General features: G+C 35.3%; 1 protein-coding gene across 2 annotated transcripts in view; it reads right to left on the reverse strand.

The window, feature by feature from the left end:
* Positions 1 to 483: 483 nt before the first annotated feature.
* The window catches only part of LOC144970327 (putative histone deacetylase 1-B), a 33,481-nt gene continuing 6,949 nt past the window's right edge, over positions 484 to 27,015 (reverse strand). The window contains exons 4-16 of one of the 2 annotated variants that reach the window (XM_078909848.1): positions 26,239 to 26,313; positions 25,846 to 25,984; positions 23,997 to 24,138; positions 22,076 to 22,168; positions 17,538 to 17,646; positions 14,876 to 15,016; positions 14,093 to 14,201; positions 13,489 to 13,547; positions 12,384 to 12,455; positions 11,684 to 11,824; positions 10,899 to 10,971; positions 10,071 to 10,105; positions 484 to 6,141 (exon numbers count right to left, since the gene is read on the reverse strand). In XM_078909848.1, the coding sequence (XP_078765974.1) occupies positions 5,990 to 6,141; positions 10,071 to 10,105; positions 10,899 to 10,971; positions 11,684 to 11,824; positions 12,384 to 12,455; positions 13,489 to 13,547; positions 14,093 to 14,201; positions 14,876 to 15,016; positions 17,538 to 17,646; positions 22,076 to 22,168; positions 23,997 to 24,138; positions 25,846 to 25,984; positions 26,239 to 26,313 (1,340 nt within the window). In that variant the 3' untranslated portion in view covers positions 484 to 5,989. Of the gene's footprint in view, positions 6,186 to 10,070; positions 10,106 to 10,898; positions 10,972 to 11,683; positions 11,825 to 12,383; positions 12,456 to 13,488; positions 13,548 to 14,092; positions 14,202 to 14,875; positions 15,017 to 17,537; positions 17,647 to 22,075; positions 22,169 to 23,996; positions 24,139 to 25,845; positions 25,985 to 26,238; positions 26,314 to 27,015 lie in introns of both variants that reach the window. The other variant, XM_078909857.1, reaches the window with a different exon arrangement.

Consider the following 27,015-nt stretch of genomic DNA (forward strand, 5'->3'; position numbering starts at 1 on the left):
ACAATAACTATGCATTTGACTTTTCCCTCCCAGCTAGGACTCCGGCCAGGGCCAGGACAAAACCAAGTAATCTCATTCCAAGACAAAGACAGAAAGCATGTTCGAAAACAGATATAAAGGGATAGAAGACACAGTATGTACCCCCCTGCTTGCTATGGGAGGTCAGGATCCTCACCCAGTCACCTTAGACAAAAAACATAATCTCCCAAAACTCTAACTATACATTTGACTGTTTCCCTCACAGCTAGGGTATCCGGTCAGGGCCAGGACAAAACCAACTAATCTCAAAGACAGAAAGCATGTTGGAAAACAGATATCGAGGGATAGCAGACACTATGGGAGGTCGGGAACCCCACCCACATGCCAATTCAATAATAATAACAAAAATAATAATGATAAAATGGGTAAAAACAATGGCAGGTTCAAGCTGCATCTCCTTTCTTGAAAGAAAACACAAAGATCATTACAAACTGAAAGAATCCGTTTTGACAGATATTGTTAGAAAACAGGTTTTTTATTTTACATTGTGGAAATGTTAAAACATCCTGCCATAGAAAATTGGCAATCCATGTAGATTCCACCAGGATATCTCTACGTATTCCTTGTCACGAACATAACAAGACCATCCATTATACAATATTCTGTAACATTCCCATGTGTGCCAAGCAAGGATTCAACAAGATGACACACAACAATCATACCTTACACTACATATCAACCATCAAAATAATAGAATGAACATGAATCAGAGGTAGCGAGATGAAAACAAAACATCAGACTTCCTTCCTGCCCTGGAAAATCAGACACCTCAAACTCCTTGCAGGTCAGTGAAAATGATTTAAGAAATCAAATAGTTCTCTTTTCAGAGCTGCCAACCCTTAACATTCCAAAAGTGGAATCAGAACGTTAGAAAATAGGAATTTGTCACCAATGGATAATTCCCTATCAAAATTCCCATCAACCTTGCCATCAAACACATAAAGACAGTATTCTGGCACAGAAGACAAAACCACATATCAAATGCGTTAGGTGATGAAATGGGGAAGAGGGGGGAGGAGTGCATTTGACAGACACCCCCCTCTCCCCCACCCATTTTTTTCATCTTACCATTATCATCATTTTTAAAAATCGTAATTTTAGAGAAAATGACGGAATAGCAAAGGAAGAGTAAAAATAGTAATAGTAATGATTCCGCCAAAAGCAGAAGGGTTGGCAGGTTTGCTGTTTTTCTCCATTTAAACCCAAAAGGCCGCATTTCTCCCTAGCCCGAGTCCCTAAACTATTGTTGCTTCTCTGAGAACAGTTCTATGTACAGCAATCATGTGGCTTCATGTAAAAGCCAAACCACAAACACCTTTCAGGGGTGAGGACTAAAGCGCTATGTCTTTCCCTCGTTTTCCACTTTTTCAAAACTCCATATAAAGTTCCCCATTCAGAAATCCAGCCATCCTATGACAAGCTCTCTCTCTTCACTTTCACAAGGATGAATTGATAGGATGAGACACAAGACAAAATATAACAAATAAGGCTTATCCTTTGTGATGTATCCTTTGTGATGAATGATTTCAAATCATGAAAAAATGTTCTTTAAAATAAACAAAAACAAAAACACCCTCATTCAAACCAAATCTCAGCTGATAACAACTTGGTACCAAGGCCGTCTAAAGTCTTGGTCAGTACTGAGGCCAACTAAAGTCTGGGTCAGTAGCGATGATGTCTAAAGTCTGGGTTGGTACCAAGGCCGTCTAAAGTCTGGGTCAGTACTGAGGTCAACTAAAGTCTGGGTCAGTAGCGATGCTGTCTAAAGTCTGGGTTGGTATCACGGTCGTCTGAGGCCGTCTAAAGTCTGGGTCAGTACTGAGGCCAACTAAAGTCTGGGTGTACCAAGGCCGTCTAAAGTCTGGGTCAGTACTGAGGCCAACTAAAGTCTGGGTGTACCAAGGCCGTCTAAAGTCTGGGTCAGTACTGAGGCCATCTAAAGTCTGGGTGTACCAAGGTTGTCTAAAGTCTGGGTTCATGAAACTATGACAAGTACAATGATAGCATCTGGAGGTTTCCAATCAAAAACAAACAACAAAAGTCTTGTGTACAAACGCTTCTTCAGTCACAATGTTAAATCCTACAATACAATACAATCTCTAGCCAAAGACAAACTATCCACTGGATAAGATCAATCTGTGGCCCCTCATATAAGCCCGATAACCCACATTTTCTAGAATGACAATTAAAGCACCCAAGAAAAGGTAAGACAAAGGGGAATTGGTGCAAATAAGAAACAGGTGTAGATTCCAAGAGCACACTATCAAAGTACTTAGTTTGAGATCACTAAAAGTCTCATCCAGACACAAGCACTGGTCCCCACTATGATTTTTTTTTTGTTTGTTTATTGCTTTAGGTCTCTTCCAACACAAATGAGGTTATATGAGAGACCGCTGAAACAAAAAAACAAGCAATCTAACAAAAATAGTACAAATGTAAATCAAAATCATAACCTAAAGATATAAGCTAAATTATAAATAACCAAGAACAAACAGGCAGAAGATTTACAGAAAAAAAAAAATATCCCCTGTCAAAAATACAATCACAAACCAAAGAAGCAGGATAGGCTAGTAAAGAGAAGAAGAAACGACATCACTATCGGATCGTACACCCATGCGAACATCATAGGTATATGATTCAAGGGTGATGCTCCCATCCAACCACCCGCGTCCCCACTATGAGGAATACACTCAAATGTTTTTAAAAATTGTATATAATATAAAGAAAACATAACACAATGCATAACAGAGAGATGATTTACAAGGAAAAAAATATCATCTCCCAAAACTTTTGACTGTTTCCCTCTCAGCTAGAGTATCCGGTCAGGGTCAGACAAAACCAAGTAATCTCATTCCAAGACAAAGACAGAGAGTGAGTTGGAAGACGGGGATAGAATGGGATAGAAGACGCATACAATCCCGAAAATCAAACAAAAACTTCATAGAAAATAGTAGTTGTGTTCAGAAGAAATGCAACACTTTTTGCTTTCCACAAGAAATATTAAAACTTGACAAATTTATTTGAGAAATACGAATTTTTGTTACAATAACTTGGCATTCAAGAAAACGTGACTCATTGGGTTAATGCATGGAGCAACGGAATTACATTTTAGGTATTTCAGCTTAAGACCTAATGCAGTATTGTTTAAGTTGATGATGCTAATGATAATAATGATGACGCTGATGATGATGATGATGATGATGATATGATGAATGATGATGATGATGCTGATGATGATGATGGCTGGTGATGTTGATGACGATGACGGTGAAGGGTTGTCAACAAAACTTTCATTGTTTAATTGCTCTTCAGAATGTGAAGAGTCCACCTTCAACTTCATTTGAGTACAACTGTAAGACATGGCAAACTTGCAGACTTTCAATTGGATAGATTGAATAATTACAAAATAAAAGCATAGGTGGGAATTGAAAGCGACAGATCTAGATACTTTGACACTTTAGGGAATGTCCCAGCTGGGTTTGATTGCTAGAGTTCAAATCCCTGATCAGACATCTGAAGGAAAAAATGTTTATAGGCACATTTACTTGTTTTATGTCACCAAATGTCACAAAACAATATTAGGTCGTGATGATGAGGTGCTGGAAATAGAATTCATCGCCACAAATATGAAACATGATAAAGTTAATTTCTACTAGATAACCCAAACTACTGCTGTATATCCCAAACTACTACTGTATATCCCAAACTACTACTGTATATCCCAAATTACAACTGTATATCCCAAACTACTGCTGTATATCCCAAACTACTGCTGTATATCCCAAACTACTACTGTATATCCCAAACTACTACTGTATATCCCAAACTACTACTGTATATTCCAAACTACTACTGTATATCCCAAACTACTACTGTATATCCCAAACTACAACTGTATATCCCAAACTACTACTGTATATCCCAAACTACTGCTGTATATCCTAAACTACTACTGTATATCCCAAACTACTGCTGTACATCCCAAACTACTACTGTATATCCCAAACTACTACTGTATATCCCAAACTACTACTGTATATCCCAAACTACTACTGTATATCCCCAAACTACTAGTGTATATCCCAAACTACTACTGTATATCCCAAACTACTGCTGTTTATCCCAAACTACTACTGTATATCCCAAACTACTACTGTATATCCCCAAACTACTAGTGTATATCCCAAACTACTGCTGTACATCCCAAACTACTACTGTATATCCCAAACTACTGCTGTATATCCCAAACTACTACTGTATATCCCAAACTACTACTGTATATCCCCAAACTACTGCTGTATATCCCAAACTACACTGTATATCCCAAACTACTGCTGTATATCCCAAACTACAACTGTACATCCCAAACTACTACTGTATATCCCAAACTACTGCTGTACATCCCAAACTACTACTGTTTATCCCAAACTACTACTGTATATCCCCAAACTACTGCTGTATATCCCAAACTACTACTGTATATCCCAAACTACTAGTGTATATCCCAAACTACTACTGTATATCCCCAAACTACTAGTGTATATCCCAAACTACTACTGTATATCCCAAACTACTACTGTACATCCCAAACTATTGCTGTTCAGCAGGTGACTATTTCTTCAAAAATCATCAAAAATGAGATCTCTTTGAACAGTCTCTCTTTCTCTTAAACTTAAGCTTTTGGTGAAAAACTGATACCATTAAAATCAGCAGCCTTTGATAATGAAAACGTCAAAAATTGGACCTACTAGCTTGTTTCACCTCAAATTGCCATTTACGTAAACATAGCCTATTTTGTTCTTCCTCTGAACAAGATTTATTTTTCGTCAGTCGTCAAAAAATAAGTTTCTTTGAAACTGTAAAAACCCATAACTGTCTATAATTTATTTTCCGATGGAAAAATCACTCATGTGGCTTTGTCATTAACTTGGCTATTTATAGAACGAAATTTTAGTTAGTGATGCCTATGTCTACTCAATATGATGGAGAAAAAATGCATTTCCTGACATTACAAACAAAATAAAATTGATATGTCTTATCCTTTTACTTCTCAATTCACATCCCAAGGTCTAGTCCGTCCTGACATAACACCGTTATTAAATGGTAGGCTACATATCCACAATCCTCTTGATTTCAAATAAAATGGATTTTTTCCCCCCTTTTTCCAATAGCATTTTACTAGTGTACAGAGTATGACAAACGAACTCTGCTCTCAGAGGGAAATAAAAGTAGGGCACAGTTATAAAAAAAAAAAAACAAAAAAAAACAAGGCAATACCATAAAAGCCATGTTTATGAATTTACTAACCTAAAAGCCATGTTTATGAATTTACTACGTACCATAAAAACAGAAAAGAATACACATGGAATACTGAGAACAGATTTATCTGGACAAATTGCGGAAATTTGAAACATAAATTTGGCTTCAATGAGTCATTCCATCAATCTGTCTGTGCAAAATGTCAATATTTTCATTTCATATTCATCATGTCAGATTTCTATTCTGAGAGCTGAACAAATTCCCACCTATACGTGACAGTTTTATAAAAGCAGATCAATCTAAACGATTCCCACCTATACGTGACAGTTTTATAAAAGCAGATCAATCTAAACGATTCCCACCTATACGTGACAGTTTTATAAAAGCAGATCAATCTAAACGATTCCCACCTATACGTGACAGTTTTATAAAAGCAGATCAATCTAAACGATTCCCACCTATACGTGACAGTTTTATAAAAGCAGATCAATCTAAACGATTCCCACCTATACGTGACAGTTTTATAAAAGCAGATCAATCTAAACGATTCCCACCTATACGTGACAGTTTTATAAAAGCAGATCAATCTAAACGATTCCCACCTATACGTGACAGTTTTATAAAAGCAGATCAATCTAGACGGATACACAAAGACAACAAAAACAAATCATAGTCAAAACCCAATCTGCTGTCAATGTTCCATTTTTTCAGGTTCTGATGAGGCAGACGTCGTAGTAGCATTTGCATTTCCTGAAGTGGTCGAGGGACTTGCATTGGAGTCATCTCCCTTGTCTTTACTGTCAGCTGTGCTGGATTCTGTTTTCGATGCTGCCGGTGATGAATCTATTAGTCAAAGAGGGAGAAAAGTCATTTTTCAAATTAAATTACTTTGATTTTACCAAAGGTCAGCTGAAACTTCAAGTATTTCAATAACCCTGTAATCCATATGAACTGCATGTCACAATTTCCACAAGCATCAAACAAAAAATATGTAAATGTCAGAAAAAATCTGAATTTAATTATTTTTAAAAAATTATTATTACATATATGCAAGATTTCAACCCTTATGTCCAAGACGCCTATTTAATCACTTTAAAATGGTTCAGAATTGATGCAAATGCAATGCAGTACATTTAGGTTACAAGTCAATTTTTGACACCTTTTTGGCTTCAAAAAATTCGATAGAAAAATCCAAATCCAGAACAAAAATTCTGAATTTGGCTAAACACGACTTGGTATAAATCTGTTTATACTGATAAAATCTAGACAAATGTCAGATGGGTATGCACAACACACACTGTATCAACAACGATCAACAACCATACACACGATATCAACAACCACACACACTACATCAACAACCGTACACACTATATCAACAACCGTACACACACTACATCAACAACCATACACACTATGTCAACAACCATCAACAACCGTACACACTATATCAACAACCGTACACACTACATCAACAACCGTACACACTATATCAACAACCACACACACTATATCAACAACCGTACACACTACATCAACAACCGTACACACTATATCAACAACCACACACACTATATCAACAACCACACACACTACATCAACAACCATACACACTACGTCAACAACCGTACACACTACATCAACAACCGTACACACTACATCAACAACTGTACACACTACATCAACAACCGTACACACTACATAAACAACCATACACACTACGTCAACAACCATACACACTACATAAACAACCATACACACAACATCAACAACCGTACACACTACGTCAACAACCACACACACTACATCAACAACCGTACAAACTACATCAACAACCATACACACTACATCAACAACCATACACACTACGTCAACAACCATACACACTACGTCAACAACCATACACACTACATCAACAACCATACACACTACATCAACAACCACACACACTACATCAACAACCGTACACACTACATCAACAACCATACACACTACATCAACAACCGTACACACTACATCAACAACCATACACACTACGTCAACAACCACACACACTACATCAACAACCACACACACTACATCAACAACCGTACACACTACATCAACAACCACACACACTACATCAACAACCACACACACTATATCAACAACCACACACACTATATCAACAACCGTACACACTACATCAACAACCGTCACACTACATCAACAACCGTACACACCACATCAACAACCATCAACAACCGTACACACTACATCAACAACCGTCACACTACATCAACAACCACATACACTATATCAACAACCGTACACACTACATCAACAACCGTACACACTACATCAACAACCGTACACACTACATCAACAACCGTACACACTATATCAACAACCGTACACACCACATCAACAACCACACACACTACATCAACAACCGTACCCACTACATCAACAACCGTACACACTACATCAACAACCACACACACTACATCAACAACCATCAACAACCGTACACACTACATCAACAATCACACACACTACATCAACAACCATTAACACTACATCAACAACCACACACACTACATCAACAACCACACACACTATATCAACAACCACACACACTACATCAACAACCATCAACAACCGTACACACTACATCAACAACCACACACACTACATCAACAACCACACACACTACATCAACAACCGTACACACTACATCAACAACCGTACACACTACATCAACAACCACACACACTACATCAACAACCACATACACTGTATCAACAACCGTACACACACTACATCAACAACCGTACACACTACATCAACAACCGTACACACTACATCAACAACGGTACACACTACATCAACAACCGTACACACTACATCAACAACGGTACACACTACATCAACAACCGTACACACTACATCAACAACCACACACTACATCAACAACTGTACACATTACATCAACAACCACACACACTACATCAACAACCACACACACTACATCAACAACCACACACACTATATCAACAACCGTACACACTACATCGACAACCATTAACACTACATCAACAACCACACACACTACATCAACAACCACACACACTACGTCAACAACCACACACACTACATCAACAACCATTAACACTACATCAACAACCACACACACTACATCAACAACCACACACACTACATCAACAACCACACACACTACATCAACAACCACACACACTACATCAACAACACACCTCCAGCAATTTACAGACATGCCAACCGACCTCAAGTATTTTTTAATATTTGTCACATTTCCCCAAATACTTCTGCAAACTTTCTCATAAATTTTAAAAAAAAATCATATTTTCAACATGCACCTCTATCCAAAATTTCAAATTTAACTTTCATTGAAATTATTGAGGCTTAACAAGCCAGTATAGAGATGGAGAATCCTGCAATTCCTATGACAATCATCTGTCTATCTGGCTACTCAGATTCTCATCGAGGTTGAAATTTATTTAATGACCTTCAACTATTCCAATATTTATCTTTTTTTTTTTCCTTTTTTGTTCCATACTCTGACTTTTTGCATTTTAAATAGTTTAGTAAACATTCCCATGTTATCATATGTTTGTTTTTACGGTTTTACAGCGCTTGCAACACATTTAGGTCACATCGGCATGAGTAAAAAGGAAGAAAATGGGATGGTAAAAAAGTTGTAGAATTACAATTAAAGTACCCAAGAAAAAGGAAGACAGAGGGGAATTTGTTCAAATAGGGAACAGATGAAGATTCCAAGAGCACACTATCAATGTGAGATCATCTAAATGTCTCATCCTAGCACAAACACAGGTCCTCACTCAGAGGAATAAACTCAAATGTTTACAAATCATACGTAAAAGAAAAATAATACAGAGCATAACAGAGAGATGATTTACAAAAAAAAATATTATCTCCCAAAACCCTATCTAAAAATTTGACTGTTTCCCTCCCAGCTCGGGTATCCGGACAGGGCCAGGACAAAACCAAGTAATCTCATCCAAAGACAAAGACAGAAAACCTGTTGGAAAACAGTTATAAGGGGATAGAGGACACAGTAAGTGCCTCCCTGCCCAATACGGGAGATTTGGAACCTCACCCAGCCATAGTATCATATGTTGGACTTCAAAGTAAATCAAAACCACAGGCTTTCCCTCTCATAGCTTGTTACAGGAATAATATAATATGGAGTGTGATGAAGATGGTGAATGGTGTTATAGGGGAATGGTGAATGTGAAGGATTGTAACGAAAATATTAGGAAGGTTGTTGTGATGATGATGATGAAGATGGTGATGAAGATGGTGATGATGATGATGATGATGATGATGACGATGATGATGATGACGATGATGTTGTTGATGCCGGTTTTTTTGTGTGCATCTTGTGTGAGTGTGTCTATGTCAATATTGTATTGTTATAAATGTATAACCAAATGACAAATTGCCTTTTTTTTTGGCACAATAAAGATTTATTATTATTATTATTATTATTATTATTATTATTATTATTATTATTATTATTATTATTATTATTATTATTATTATTATTATTATTATAAAAAAATAGAAGAAACCATACTGGTTGGCAGGCCTGAGAAATGAACACAGCACTTGACACATTCAATCCAACAAGCTATGTATGTAGTGGTTTACATTACTATATGAATTATAGGCCATTAACACAACTATAAAATAGGTACAGATCGAAGACATTTCACTTTTTAAACACATACCTTTTTTGTCTGATGAAGCAGGAGTCTTTTCGTCTCTAAAAAAAAAAAAAAAAGTAAGAAAGAAAGAATCGAAAATAAAATGAAGAAGAATAAATAATTTTTTTTAAAAAACCACAGAACAGGAAAATTTGACAGAAAATCCCAACAAGTTTCAGCTTGAGCATTGGCACAAAGTTGCCATATATTTTTTTAACATTTTGGCCAAAAAGCTTTGTTTCAAATATCAACCCAATTCAATTCAACACTTATTTAATAATGTTGGTATAATAAATTGATTGAGATTTTTTTTTATAGAGCAATTCCACTAACCATGCTCAATGCACTTTACAAAGGGTCCATGACCAACAACAACATGTAATATATAGAACGAGACATGGCGCCTTTTAGGCGATATTACAATCTTTTTCTGACAAAGACAACGCTGTTAACGGCCAGATACTCATTTTACACCTGAGTACTGTGAGAGACTGTGAGTAAAGAGCCTTTTCCAAGGACTCAACTATGCGCCGAGTGAGGCTCAAACCCAGGACCTTCCAATCCGAAAGCGAGTGCTATACCACTAGAGCACATAGCTGTACATAAAAATACAATGAATTTCCTCATGAAGTCAATCTTAGCTTTCGATCGACCCAAGACTTCAGCTGCCATTTTGTGTAGCAGAATCAGTCTAATTGCTGTCACTTCAATCAGAGACTTGTCCAAACCATCCACCTTAATTTGACCTTTGACCCCACAAAAAATCAGATCTCATCACGTCAGAAGAAATAGAATATAAAATTTTATTGGAAATTAAGTCTCTCTTCACAGTGCAGATGGTTGACGACTTACTTGTCTGCTGTCTGTTTCGATTCCTCCTTCATGTCAGATGCTTCCTTCTTTATATCGTCTTCTTTCTTTGTCTCTGAAAAACAAAGTAAAATCAAACACAACATTAAACCAATCGACGTATATCAATATCACTGATCACAACTTATACTGACCTGCTACTCTCATCTAAAAAAAAATCAGAATATAAATATTTTTAAAACGGAAATTTGAGTTTTAAAAATCTGAATTAGATCACATATCTAGTGGGGGAGAGTTTTCTAAGAATTAAAAAAAAACTGTTGAAAAATAAAGAATTAGAAAATCTGTGGAGGGGGAGTGGGAGGGGAGGGGGGGGACCCCAAACAAAGAGACAAAAAAAAAAATTTATATAAACAAATGTTAAAAAACAAAAACAATAATAAAATTAATAATTATAATAATAATAATAATAATAATAATAATAATAATAATAATAATAATAATAATAATAATAATAATAATAATAATAATTTGGAATCAAAGAAAGAGGAGAATCAGAATTTTTCCAAAAGATTATTTTAAAAATCGGAATATTCCGATTAAATTACAATAAAAGGTCATTCAGCTGATGTAAGTCATGACAAAAACAGGATGTCTGAAGCTATCATTTCACGTTTTAAAAATATAAATTATATATTAAAATATATACCGTACACCCCTCCTTGTCGAGGCATTCCATGGAAGAATAAAAATATAATCCAAATATCTAACATCAACATGAATCATGAATGTTGTCTAAATCATCCAGACAGGACCAATGAACTAACCTTTATCTCCATCTTTTTTGTCGTCTGCTTCCGTCTTCTGCCGTTTCTTCTTGAAGTCTCGTTTATCTTTGCGTCCTCCATCCTCGTCCTCACTGTCGGAAAACTCTTCTTCGCACGCTATCCTCTTGTCCGACTGACGAACTGGAAAGGAAAAAAGGAAAGAAGAAAAAACACAGTTTTCCACCAATCTAATAGATTCTTGGGGTTCAATTTTCTTTCTCATTATATTGAAACAACCACAAACATTTTCAAATTGAAAAACAAAAACAACCAACAACAACAATGATGGTAATAATAATAATAATAATAATAATAATAATAATAATAATAATAATAATAATAATAATAATAATAATAATAACAATAATAATAATAATAATGATAATAATTATAAAATAATAATAATAATAATAATAATAATAATAATAATAATAATAATAATAATAATAATAATAATAATAATAATAATAATAATAGTAACCCTAGAATTGGTAGGCCTTTGGTTTCAGTCCTACTCCAGGAGGCACAAATTTGAGTCCTGGGTAAAGGCTCTTTACTCACATTACCACACAGCACTAAGGTGTAAAAGAGTACCTGGCGGGGTTTTTATTTTGTTTTTTTTTTAATTGTTCTGCTTTGTTTTGTGGGAGTGTTGAGCTGACTGGAACTGTAAATATTCAACAACTAAACAAACATTTACTTGATATCCTCTGATCAGGGTTGGCCTTATCGTCATCATCACTTTCTTCATTCAAAGCATCATCGGGGATTGCTGAGGAAAAAGAAAAAAAATATCAGATAAAAAAATGGAAAGAATAAAGAAAAAAGAAGAAATTTAATTGGAATGCTGTCCTGAAGAGTCAGCCAACAATATCTTCATAAATAAAACAGTAACTCCTATCACAACCCTCAAAACTTTATCCCGCCCCCCCCCCCCCCCCCCCCCCCCCCCCCCAAAAAAATCAAACTAAAAAAATAATACTCTTAAGACAGCCGACGTGAGTTAAGATTCCAAATGTACAAAACACTTCACCTTTAATCGTTGAATACCCAATCCATAGCAGTCAACCTTCCAATGAGCTAAAACGGGGCACCCTAACAAACGGACAATATCGTCATGTCCCAAAACAGCACAGTATGTTTGGACTATTACATAATAATATCGTTATCATCTAGATTTGGAGATTTTCCTGTTCATCATTTTAATTTGCAAGTCACAAAAGCATAACCCTGGGAAATGCAAGGGTCACTTCTTGACACACAACAAGGGTCACTTCTTGACACACAACAAGGGTCACTTCTTGACACACAAACAAGGGTCACTTCTTGACACACAAACAAGGGTCACTTCTTGACACACAAACAAGGGTCACTTCTTGACACACAAACAAGGGTCACTTCTTGACACACAAACAAGGGTCACTTCTTGACACACAAACAAGGGTCACTTCTTGACACACAAACAAGGGTCACTTCTTGACACACAAACAAGGGTCACTTCTTGACACACAAACAAAGGTCACTTCTTGACACACAAACAAGGGTCACTTCTTGACACACAAACAAGGGTCACTTCTTGACACACAAACAAGGGTCACTTCTTGACACACAAACAAGGGTCACTTCTTGACACACAAACAAGGGTCACTTCTTGACACACAAACAAGGGTCACTTCTTGACACACAAACAAGGGTCATTTCTTGACACACAAACAGTCCAATTTTTCTCTAAGATTGCTAAATCAGGACAGTTGACTGCTATGCCTGTCACACTATGCCTATTTATTCCCTGTCACAAACCTTACCTTGCATTTGAACCCCTGGGGCATGGGGCAGCATGCGGAGATTCTCAAACAACCGGGTTCTGAAAAAGTTAAGATTTGTTCACTTAGCATGGAAAAAAAAAGAAAATTCCTACTAATTTATAGGATAAAACTTAACTTAGATTATATCCAAATTTTTAAAAATCGGCTTATAGTTAAAATGAATTATCACTTTAAAATGCTTTGGAGTTGATACACAACTTGGTCATTCATCCACTCGAAGTGGCTTCTGAGTCAAAATACAATACATTTTATAGCTTTTACTCCAAAACTTTAGTTCAAAAATCTGTATCAGGTAGAAAAAATGGGAATTTGATCAGATAGGTAGGCCCTTAGTTTTAGTCTGGCTCTGGGTGTCAAACATTTGAGTCCTGGGAAAAAGGCTCTTTACTCATATTCTCTCACAGCACTCAGGGGTGATGGAGTACCTGGCCAAGATTTATCTTGGTTTTGTTGGGGTTCTTTTTTTTTTATTGCCAAAAGTAATCCTCCCCACCCCCCAACTATCCACATGAATATAAAATCTGTATAAGTAGGGGCCAGAGTAAGCATAAACAACTTGAATGTAATAATAAAGTGTACACACTTGATCTTATCCATGTACTCTGGTGTGTTCTGATTGGCCATGTTGGATGGACTGATGTGTAGTTTGAAGTCAGGGCCATAGTATTCAAAGTAATCGTTGTAAGGTAACTCTGGAACATAAAAAGTTACGACCATTTAAATATGGTGGGTGGGAATTGAAAAATCTAATAGAGACAGAGAAGAAGTAAAAATTGTATTAAAAAATTAATACAGTAAATAAATAAAATATTTAAAAAGCACAAAAATACATCCATTCTTTTTTTAAATGGCTATTTTTTTTTGTGACAGTGATGATCATAATCACTATAATTTTTCTCATCCATAATAAGAATCTGAATGACATATCATGAATCATCACCACTGATTGTCTTCCCAAGTCAAACCATTCAAGAAAATAGAAAGGATGACTTGAATAGTTGCTGTGATAAATGCCATCAGGAATTTTGACGATGTTCCAAATTCATCCATCTATTCTGCATCTTTTCCTTATGATTATAAAATATATATTTTTTTCAAAATGTACAAAACACTTCTCACTGGACCATGTTGAATCCCATCACACTCAGCAAAACCAAATGCCTGAGATGGGTGACCAAACTTTAACTACAATATAATAAGGCACTACTTCCCATGAACATTGGATTTCGGAACGCTCCGATTCTAGCACGCCTTTGGGATTCTCCTGAAAGCGTGATAGAACCCACCAAGTACTAAATTATAAAAATAGATAAACATTTTATGAGCTACTATCATTTAATTCACTGAACTCAAATAACCAACTCACCGTTGGCGACATCGCAATTCAGAGCGATGGAGGTCTCGTAGGTCCAACATCTTGCAACGTTACGAATGGTGTAGCCTCCACCACCGAGAAGCAACAAAGGCAAATTCCATTTCTTGATAAACTCCACACATTTTCCATGGCCTGTTCGGAAACAAAAACAACCAAACATTTAAACATTGCTAGACATTTCCAAATATTTTTCAATCACTTGTAAGTTTCATCTTCTTTACAGTGAGGCACAAACAACTTGTACAGCAGTACCTGAGATGGTGGTAATAATCATGATTCTCACACACACCTATCACATGCAGCAACAATCTGTATATATTCAACAACAACAAAAAATAATAATTTTAAAAAAATTTTTAATCTAATGTTAAATTGAAATTTTTCATCAACCCAAAATGTATAGTATTGTATCCATCTTCGTTTAGATAAATCAATGACTTAAAATGCTTTGCAAAGGACGGAAAGGTGTTCAATCTGGTCACAGATCGATCATATGTGAAAGGGGGAGGGGGGGGGGGGGACATGGGGTTGAATTTTGTGAAATTTGGCCTCCAAAGAATCTGTTACTATAGATCTTATCCTTCCACACGAAAATTCTGCATTACTTAATTTGGCAAACATTCCATCTCCTTACATCATTACAAATTTAACTGCAAGCTGAAAGCCAAAAACCGACAGCTGTACAAAACATCCAAGAAATTGCCAAATGTTCATTATGAGATTTACCTAAATTGGGCCGATTGAATCATTCTGAAAAATATACATTATCAGTGTTGATACCCGTTTTTAGATCTGATTTGGGAGTCTGGCATCAAAAAGTATAATAACAATCTTGTGGCAAATTTTCCACAAAAACTAAAGAATGAATAACCTCTGTAATCCTCCCTCTAATCAACATAGTAGCATTTTGTGTCACCAGAGAGAGCTTTTACAGCTTTAGCTTATGGAATTTGTAATAGAACATTACAGAGTTGTGAATCAAAATTTTATGACAAAATTGATGTTTTTAAAAAATGTATAATTTTCATTATACGTCAAAATACACATACCTTATCAAAAAATCTCTCAATGGTGACATAATACCATAATACATTATCTCTGTGATAAGTGTGGAAATTTTCAGACAAGTTCATGGAATAGATTTTGAGAAATATTTGACACAGAATCCCACACTCCTTGAAAAATGACATATTGAGAAAATAGCAAAAGAGCTTTCTGTTTTTCACTTTTCTTATTACCTATACCAATTTCGATCGTGTTTTTCGTGCCTCTATAGTCTATTTTGAGAAGTTGCACTTCCATAATGTTATTTCTAAGACAATAAATTTAAAATGACGTTTTCCACCAAAATCTCAAAATCAATTTTTTTAAAGATTTTTCGAATAATTAGACCCAAACCGCCCCTTGGGGATTTTATGGGGCATGGCAACAATTTTGGGTCAAGTTAAAAGAAAGAATCGTGGAGAAGAGAAATGTAGATCTGAATTTAAAAGCATCCAGGTAACAGTATGAAAAAAAGGGGGAATTGTTGTCAGAGGGTTGATTCTAAAAGCTTGTTTGTTTGCTTTTAGGTGCTTAACGGCACTTTCAACACTATTTAGGTCATTTAAGCGCCCGTTTCTAGCTTTTATCAGCCTTGAGAGGCCATAGCTGTTCAATCGTGTTAATACTGTTGTATTACAATTTTATAAAACCATAATAGTTACATACATGTTTGTTATTTAAAAATGATTCTAAGAGCAATATATCCATGTGCCTAATCACACTACCTAAAAACAGTCCAATCCAGACACAAGCCAAGGATTCCATCAACTCAAATGCTTACAAATAATAATAATTTCAAATCTAACAAAACCATAACATTATGCAAAGGAACTCTACCTTTGGCTGCTTCCCTCTCAGCTAAGGATCGAAGCCAGACAAAGGACAAAACAAAATATTCTCATTCCAATAAAAAGAGAGAGGTAGAGCAGATATCAAGGGAGAGAAGTAATGAAGACACGGCAAGAGTGACGCCTTGGTCCACCAAGGGAGAGCAAAAGCCACCACCACCCACCCCCCTCCCCTCCAATCGAATGTCATTAATAGTTACAGTGAATGACACAGTCAGAGTGGTGAAAGGGTTTGAACTGAGATAGTGCCAAGTTTAGTTAGAAAGTCAATATCTATATTTCACTTCTAAATATTTTGTACAGCTAGTCAGTCAAAAAAGTATGAAATCCCAATTTACTTCAAATCAATATTAAAAATGCTCTGGGGAGCATATTCTTTCAGAAAATGGAGAGAGAAAATTGCAAATCCAAAATGTCCACCTTCCGACTAATTAAGTTAAAGTGATACTAGGCTGCTAGAAGCTGTGGACTATGAATATTAAAAAACAAAAATGAATATAACAGCTTCTAAAAAGAACAAAATACCAAATACAGAACGTTTCGGGGTCAAAACCCTTCATCCAACAACAGAAAACAATAAAGACATAAATACATTACGAAATTCCAGTATTTATGTCTTTGGTGTTTTTTGTTGTTGTTCCTGAAGAAGGATTTTGAGCCCGAAATGTTCCCTGTTTCGTATTTTGTTCTTTTTTGAAGCTGTTACATTCATTTTTGTTGATGACTGATTACGTCATGCACCGACACAAGTTAGTACATACCTTTCAGTGTGAGGTTAAAACATCCTAGTCGATCCCCTGATAGAGAGTCAGCTCCACATTGCAAGACAATAGCACTGGGTTGGTACATCTCCATCACTCTTGTAATCACCTGAAAAAAAAAAAAACCAAAAAAAAGTCTCATAAATAATGATAACGAATCCTTATAACACGTCTGTACAAAAAATTTCCTTTTTGGGATGCAATAAAGTATTATTATTATTATTATTATTATTATCTTGTACAATCCTGATTCCAGATTCAAACCAAATCTCCATTGTCCAAGGCAAGCAGCACCAGAATCTGAGCACACTTTTCACTTCTTACAAAAAAAATATTAAGCCTTTTATCTCCGATCAGAAACCTTATTAGACGTGGATTGAGTTTAGATACAAAGTACAAGTAAATGGAAAATAGAGAAAATGGTAATGAATCAAGTACAAGTAAATGGGAAATAGAGAAAATGGTAATGAATCAAGTACAAGTAAATGGGAAATAGAGAAAATGGTAATGAATCGAGTACAAGTAAATGGGAAATAGAGAAAATGGTAATGAATCAAGTACAAGTAAAGGGAAATAGAGAAAATGGTAATGAATCGAGTACAAGTAAATGGGAAATAGAGAAAATGGTAATGAATCGAGTACAAGTAAATGGAAAATAGAGAAAATGGTAATGAATCAAGTACAAGAAAATGGGAAATAGAGAAAATGGTAATGAATCAAGTACAAGTAAATGGGAAATAGAGAAAATGGTAATGAATCGAGAACAAGTAAATGGGAAATAGAGAAAATGGTAATGAATCAAGTACACGTAAATGGGAAATAGAAAAAATGGTAATGAATCAAGTACAAGTAAACTGTTTGTTTTTGTTTTTAAGGGTTTTACGGCGCTAGCAACACATTTAGGTTATATCAGCGCCAGTAAAAAGGAAGAAAATGGGATAGTAAAAAGTTATAGAATTATAATAAAGCACCCAAGTAAGACATAGGGGAACTGGGAACAAATAGGGATCAGATGTAGATTCCAAGAGTACACTATTAAATAATTAGTTTGAGATCACCTAAAAGTCTCATCCAGACACAAGCACAGGTCCCCACTCAAATGTTTACAAATCAGATATAATACATAAACAAAACATAATACAGTGCATAACAGAGAGATGATTTACAAGGGAAAAAATTATCATCTCCCAAAACTAACTATACATTTGACTGTTTCCCTCCCAGCCAGGGTATCAGGCCAGGGCCAGGACAAAACCAAGTAATCTCATTCTAAGACAAAGACAGAAAGCATGTTGGAAAAAAGGTATAGGGGAATAGAAGACAAAGTAAGTACCTCCCTGCCCACTATGGGAGGTCAGGAACCCCACTCAGACAAGTATATGGGAAATAGAGAAAATGGTAATAAATCAACAAAGACAGACAGTTCCAAACACTATTCTTGGGAATTTCACCTCAAAACATTTTTTTTTAAAACACAAAAAAACTTGAGCTTTTATAGAGAATATATATACATTAAACATGCTCAAAGCCCACATGACCAACAGCGACACATAACACGAAGAACGAGACATGACACCTGTTAGTCGATATTACATTCTTTTTTCCCAACAGAGACACATGACACCTGTTAGGCGATATTACATTCTTTTTTCCCAACAGAGACAAAGGAACTCAGGCCAGGTACTCATTTCACACCCGAGTACAATGAGAGAATGTGGGTAAAGAGCTTTTTCCAATGACTCAACTATGCGCAGAGCGACGCTTGAACTCAGGGCCTTCCAATCCGAAAGCGAGTGTCATACCACAAAAGACCACATAGCCGCACGAGAAAGACATATCATATTCAATGTTGGGATTTTTTGTTGTTTTTAGGTGTTTAACGGCACTTCCGACACTATTTAGGTAATTTAAGCGCCCGTTTCTGTCTTTTATCAATTTTTCTTGAGGGGCCATAGCTGCTCAAAACGTGTACTGTTGTAATAAAATCTATATAAAATCATAATAGTTACAAGTTTGTTTTGTAAAAATATCTATTTACAATTTCTGCAGGAGTTCACATTCCTGCAGATACTTTAAAATTGTAAGCGGATCGACCGACTGGAACAGAGACTTCAAGTCTGTTATCATAATGTTGTGACCTAATTCTGTACATTCAATTAAAATGTGTTGAACTGTGAGGTCACAGTTACATCTTCTGCAGAGGGGTTTTTCATCCCTCTCCAGAAGGAAACGGTGAGTGAGGGCAGTATGTCCGATCCGGAGTTATTTTGACCTCGTCTCTTCTTTTTAGCCCTGAGTTGGGTCTGGGGCCGAGGTCACTTTTAATTTGTTTTAATTTGTTATGTACATCTCGACCCCAGGATCGTTCCCATTCCTTCCGGACGTGTTTTTTTATATTGATCTTTAAATCTGCGTGTGGGATTTTACTGCCCTCTTGTAATTCTTGGCTCACCGCCTCTTTTGCCAGTCGATCCGCTTCTTCGTTCCCCTGGATACCCACAGAAAACAAACTTTCTTTTTTTTTAATAAATAATTTATTTGCACCTTCCAAGATACTTGTGATTCTTGGATCGGTGCAATAAAAATTTGAGATCCCCTTAAGTACGGACAACGAGTTAGACAAGATCAAGAATTTGTTTTTATTCGATCTCTCAGCCAAACGGAGAGCATTTAGGATTGCTCTCGATTCCGCTGTAAAGATCGAAACATTTTTATCCAGGCGAAGTGATCCTGTGCCTTCCGATGAGTGATAGGCACATCCTACTGCATCTGCGCTCTTTGAACCATCCATGAAGATGTGAGTATAGTTTTTGTATGTTTGTAATATTAGCGTCTGTTTGTAAATATGTGGGTCTGTTTGTGATTTTTCGAGTTTTGTTAGATCAAGATTTATGTTTGGTCTATGTATGGACCATGGTGGTGTCTTTGCCTGGACGTATGAATGTATCCTATCTAGACTGATGTTCATGTCTGCGATGTCTTTTTTTATTCTGCAACCTAATGGTGGTGTCATTTTTGGGTGCTTGCGAAATTTTTCTTCTAGTGTCCTATCCGTGTAGTGTACGTGTTTGTGTGCTGGGTTGTCGTGCAGCGATATGACCTTAGTAACATACTGGAGAGCCAGTTTTTTTCCTCCTGAGATGGAGAGGTGGCTCATCTGCCTCAGCATAAAGGCTTGCCACTGGAGAAGTGCAGAAAGCCCTGAGTGCCAAGCGCAGTCCATGATGATGAATTGGGTCCAGCATGCCTAAGTAGGATGGTTTTGCAGAGCTGTATAGAAAAGATGCGTAGTCCAATTTTGATCGAAATAAGGGTTCAGTATATCTTTAGAAGAGTGTTAGTGTCCGAACCCCATTTCATGCTCGACAGAACTCTCATTATTCTCATTGCTTTCATGCATCGCAGTCTGAGATCTTTGATATGGGCAAGGAAATTTAGTTTCCTATCAAAGATCTAACCCAGGAATCGGGCTTCGTCCTTTACCTCAATTCTGGAATTGTTGAGATAAAGGTCAGGCTGTCTGATGCAGGTGCGTTTTCGGCAGAAGTGGACAGCTACTGTTTTTGATGGGGAGAAGGAGAAACCATTGAGATTTGCCCACTCCGACAGTTTGTTTAGTTGGAGTTGTAACTGTCTCTCAATGGTGTCCATACTCAATTTACTTCGATAGCATACAAGAAAGTCATCAACATATAAGGAACAGTCAACATTCTGTCTTATTGCATTCACTATTGAGTTTATTTTAATCTCAAACAGAATGGGAGACAGAATGCTACCCTGTGGAACTCCCTCTTCCTGATCAAACAAATCAGAAAAGGTGGATCCCGCTTTGACCTGAAAGGATCTGTTGTTTAAAAATTCTCTGACAAACATTGGAAGGTTTCCTCGTAGACCAAGATTGTGCAGATCTTGTTGGGATTTATTTTTTAGAAAGGGAAGTACACTGAAGGACACGGCCGTTATTTTAGGTAACAAAAACTGTTGAAAAAATCATTCTCAAAAACGGTTCCATCAACCAAACACATTGAAATCAGTCTAAACAGTTATTTCAGACTACATCAAGGTAACTGGTCCATTCCAGTGGTCCTACGTTGAGCATCAATGGCTTTTGGATTACATTGAAGTCTTAGGTTTTACAGTTCCTTTCAATCAATCAATCCATAATGGAGGTCAAAGTTTTCAGGTGCTAAAAGTACATATAAATATAAATATAAATAAATAAATATATAAATATAAAGTTGAGTCAGCACACGACAGTTTTAGGTAAGCAGAGCAGCCTACTTGAAATTTCAAAAATTCGTCTTTTCCAAGGAAAAAAAAAAAGAAATATTCACTTTAAATAGCTTTACAAATAAACAAATTGGTCCAAATATGCTCCAAAGTCCTGAAGGAGCTAAACTTTCCTTTGCAACAAAATTTATTGAGTCAAAAAGAGGTGTATGCCACTCTGTAGCTGGAGCCAAAAATTCGTATTTTCTACTAATTTTTCGTACTACTTGTCAGGTCTGGGCTAGGTGTCTGTCATTTAATTTGCTCACCGGTTTGAAAATGCTGTCATAAGATTCATCATCAATTCCATCACGCAGTGGAAAATTGACAGCGTAGTATTTGCCCTTTCCAGCCCCTATATCCTGAAAATAAACAAAACACAATGCATGTTACAGAATGATAATAACGACAACACAAAAATAACAATAATAATAATAATAATAATAATAACAATAATAACAATAATAATAATAATAATAATAATAATAATAATAATAATAATAATAATAATAATAATAATAATAATAACAATAATATAATAATATTAATAATAATAATAATAATAATAATAATAATAATAATAATAATAATAATAATAATAATAATAATAATAACAATAATAATAATAATAATATTAATAACAATGATAATAAAGTGTGACTTTCCACCATTGAAATAATTGGCCGTTGGGGGACGCTGATGAAAAGCATTTTACATAACTATTTGCTTTTGTTTTTCTTTTATAGATAAATTTATTCTGGGTTGCTTTTGTTTTTTTTTTAATACATGCTTACCTTTAAAGTGACATGCTGATCACATTGTCATTATAGGTATGGCTTCATAATCAATCAATATCAACATAGAACTTGAAATATTAAGTCTGCCGTTGTTTGTTTTTTTTAAGGGCTTTACGGCGCTGGCAACACATTTAGGTCATATCAGTCAAAAGGAATAAAATAGGATAGTAAAAAGTTCTAGAATTACAATTGAAGTACCCAAGAAAAAGGAAGGCAAAGGGGAATTAGTTCAAATAGGGAAGAGATGAAGATTCCAAGAGCACACTATCAATGTACTTAGTCTGAGATCACCTGAATGTCCTATCCTGACACAAGCACAGGTCCCCACTCACACTCAAATGTTTACAAATCATATATATGTAAAACAAAAAATAATACAGTGAATAACAGAGACATGACTTACAAGACAAAGAATATCAACTCCCAAAACTCTAACTATACATTTGACTGTTTCTCTCCCAGGTAGGGTATCCGGCAAGGGCCAGGACAAAATCAAGTAATCTCATTCCAAGACAAAGACAGATAGCATGTTGGAAAACAGATATAAGAGGACAGAAGACACAGTAAGTGCCTCCCTGCCCGTTATGGGAGGTCAAGAACCCCACCCAGAAATATCAAGATAATGAAACATAAATAGAGAAATTAAAAAATAAATTAACTAAAAAGTAAGTAAATTAGCAAGGACTATCCCGCACAAATCTTTGGGCCTCTTTTTCACTCACGAAGTGCCCGAATTCGCGTCAAAATATGGGACGAAGCCGTTTCGTATATTCTATTTTTAAAAATTAATTACGACGCTGTTTATCGATGAATATGACTGAAAGTTGGCACACAGTTAGAAAAAAGGTAATTTTAGATTATGTCAAACCAGAAGACCGTTAAAAATAGATTTTTACTCTTTGGAGTAAAATATTTCTAAAACTACCGGGCGTGGAGGTTTTGTCGCTGACAAGGTAATACATGAACATTTCTTCTTTTTGGTTGTAAAATTTCATATGAATATGACGAGTACTTTTCCCGTATCTTACAAAACACCATCCTAATTTGCTCTTCAAGTTTCAATCTTTTAATCCACTTATTACGCAAGATACAACCAAAGGTCGAAAAAAAATGCCGAAAAAGCGTCCCATATTTTTGCGTTTTTTTCCTCTTTGCGGGTCATCCAAATAAATGACATCTTTGAAACTGCATAACTTGTTTATTTATGAATGGATTTTCAAAATTCAAAAACATTTTTACTCAGTGGAGATAGGGCTTTGAATTTAGACAAAATTTTTCCTCAAAAAGAGAAAAAAACATTTTTTATAGTCATTGCTAAAGTAAATACATAAATATATAAATAAATACGAATCAAGAGATCAAATGTTAACGCTGTCAACGGGGCCAATCTTACCCTCAGATCTCCGGTTCCAGGGAAATACTCCCCATACTTATGGAATGACACGGTCATGACACGGTCCGTGGTGTAAAACGCTTCTTCCACTCCGTCCCCATGATGGATGTCAATGTCAATGTATAGAACACGTTGGTGGTATCTGGAAAGATGGAAAGTAGAAATGATGCGTCCATTGATAAGCAAAACTTGGCTTTGACAGTTTAACTGCACTCTTGGGTTTTCTAAGCCAAAAATATAACGTTATAAGACTGGGGATTAATAACAATAAAAGCAAAAATAATAACGACAACAACAATAACAACCACTCTTTTTAAAATAATAATAATAATAATAATAATAATAATAATAATAATAGTAATAGTCATAATAATAATAATAATAATAATAATAATAATAATAATAATAATAATAATAATAATAATAATAATAATAATAATAATAATAATAATAATAATAATAATAGTAATAATAATAATAGTAATATAATAATAATAATAATAATAATAATAATAATAATAATAATAATAATAATAATAATAATAATAACAATAACAATAATAATAATAATAATAATAATACTAAAAATAACAATAATAATAATAATAATAATAATAATAATAATAATAATAATAATAATAATAATAATAATAATAAATTCAATTATTCACCCCAAAGGGGAAGATTGTTTTTAGGATGGATTCCGAGGGAAGACTATAATAATAACCTGCTGCATGCTAGAGTGGAGCGCAGCAAAGTGATGGTGAGCAGATCTCAGTATCCTCTGGGTATGAAGTATGAAGCAAGGACCTGCCCCTGAGGTGAACAGATGTACACGATAGAAGAAATGTATCTTATAAAGTGTTCCAGTCAAAAATCACAATTTTCACTCCGAAATTCAAACCATATTTGTATTACTATTACCAATAGCAATATGTAATCCACAAATAGGCACCTATAATCCACAATATAAATCAACAAATAGGCACCTATAATCCACAATATAAATCAACAAATGGTCACCGTTAATCCACAGTATAAATCAACAAATGGTCACCTATAATCCATAATATAAATCAACAAATAGGCACCTATAATCCACAATATAAATCAACAAATAGGCACCTTAAATCCACAATATAAATCAACAAATAGACACCTATAATCTAAAATATAAATCAACAAATGGTCACCTAAAGACATCTAAACAAGATGTGAAATACATGGCAAAAAAAATTTTAAATAAAATAAAATAAAATACTGTCTTGAAAGAAAAGTTCTCATACATTTAACACTTCCCTTCTTGCAAAAACCTAGAGGGTCTATAACTATAATATTGTGGCACAGAGGGCAGAACGTACAATTTGTTGACCTTTAATACAGGCAAAATCCACAAAAGGAGCTCAAAGCGCTTTACAAAGGGTCCATGACCAACACTTAACATGAAGGATGGGACATGACGCCTGTTAGGCGAGATTAATTTTTTTTCAGACAGAGACAATGCTGTTAACGGCAAGGTACTCATTTTACATCTGAGTACGGTGAGAGAATGTGAGTAAAGAGTCTTTTCCAAGAACTCAACTATGCACCGAGTGAGGCTCGAACCCAAGACCTTCTGATCCTAAAGCGAGTGTCTTAAAACAAGACCATATAGCCTTCCTCTACTAGATATCGAATCTCTGGAGACTGATTACTGGTCCAGCTAACCTGAACAAGAAACTTTGCCACCATTGCTCACCTTGGATAACACCATTCACATATTTCATCATTATTTTTGTATTATTCAAAGATAAACCTTAGTTTAAATAAAGGGATTTAAAAAAAGTTAACTTCATCTAAAAATACTGACTTGAGTAATTCTAGGATGCCAAGCACGATATCATTGACATAACAGAAACCCGAGGCTTCAGACTTTTTGGCGTGATGCAATCCTCCTGCCCAGTTGATGGCGATGTCTGCAGCTTGTTTGTTCAACTTGACAGCCCCAGCTGTAGACAATGACATATTTAGACACCAAGATTAATATCAGAAGTCAATGACCTTAAGACAGGAGGTCGGATTGGGGGTATGTTCGAGAAGAGAGACAAACAAAAGGTTTGCATTGAACAAAAAAAAAAAAAATCTCGTCAATCTTCCATGGACAGTGTTTAAGTTAAGTCGTGAAGTGTTATCTTTAAAAAATAAAGAAACAAAAGAAGAAGAAATGAGAAATAAAACATTGTGAATAAAACTAAAGACTTACCAACAGAGCCTCCAGTGGACAGCTGACAAAACTCATACATTCCATCAAAGACAGGGCAATCCTCTCCCACATTGACTGGAGATTCAAACAAACAAATTAAACAAATTACAGTTAGACAATTTGAATGAGATTGTAGATGTACCAAACAAGAATCAAACATGGATAATTATAATACATGGGTGACAGACAACTGAATTTGAAAAAAAAAAACAACAAAAAAAACATGAAATGTTGTACGTGTTCCTGTCTACACTCTATGATATCTCAACATCCTAAATACAGGGACACATCATCCAACGCAACTGGCCTGATAGACAATGCTTTAAAATACATCTTTTATTTTTTAAAATTCAATCCAGGATGAAAAACAGGGGGCAAAGTTACAATGTAATTGTTCAGTCCTAAACAGTTTACCTTAAACAAAACATGACACAAAAGTAAATGAACTGAAACTGAAACATCTTTTAAAAAACAATTTTTAAATGTAAATCTCCTTAAAGCAAACTGGCCAATCAACAACGTCAGATGAATTTTTTCCCCAATTTTAAACCCAAAGTAGAGCTTTATTTGTGACATTCTCAAAAATATAAGTTCATACTTTTATTATAAGAATTGTGTCAAAGCAACTTTAATAAAAACAAAATATCATAAATTCCATTCCTTGACTAGTGGAGAAAGCAATGTTGAAGAGAAAAACAGATATTGAGGGATAAAAGACTCATTAAGTCAGTAAGTAATTTATCTAGCCCCGCCCACTCCATTAATATCCTCTGAGAA

This window comes from Berghia stephanieae, chromosome 1 (genome assembly GCF_034508935.2).
Source record: "Berghia stephanieae isolate SIO BIC M18660-M18661 chromosome 1, UCSD_Bste_1.3, whole genome shotgun sequence".
NCBI lineage: Eukaryota > Metazoa > Mollusca > Gastropoda > Nudibranchia > Aeolidiidae > Berghia > Berghia stephanieae.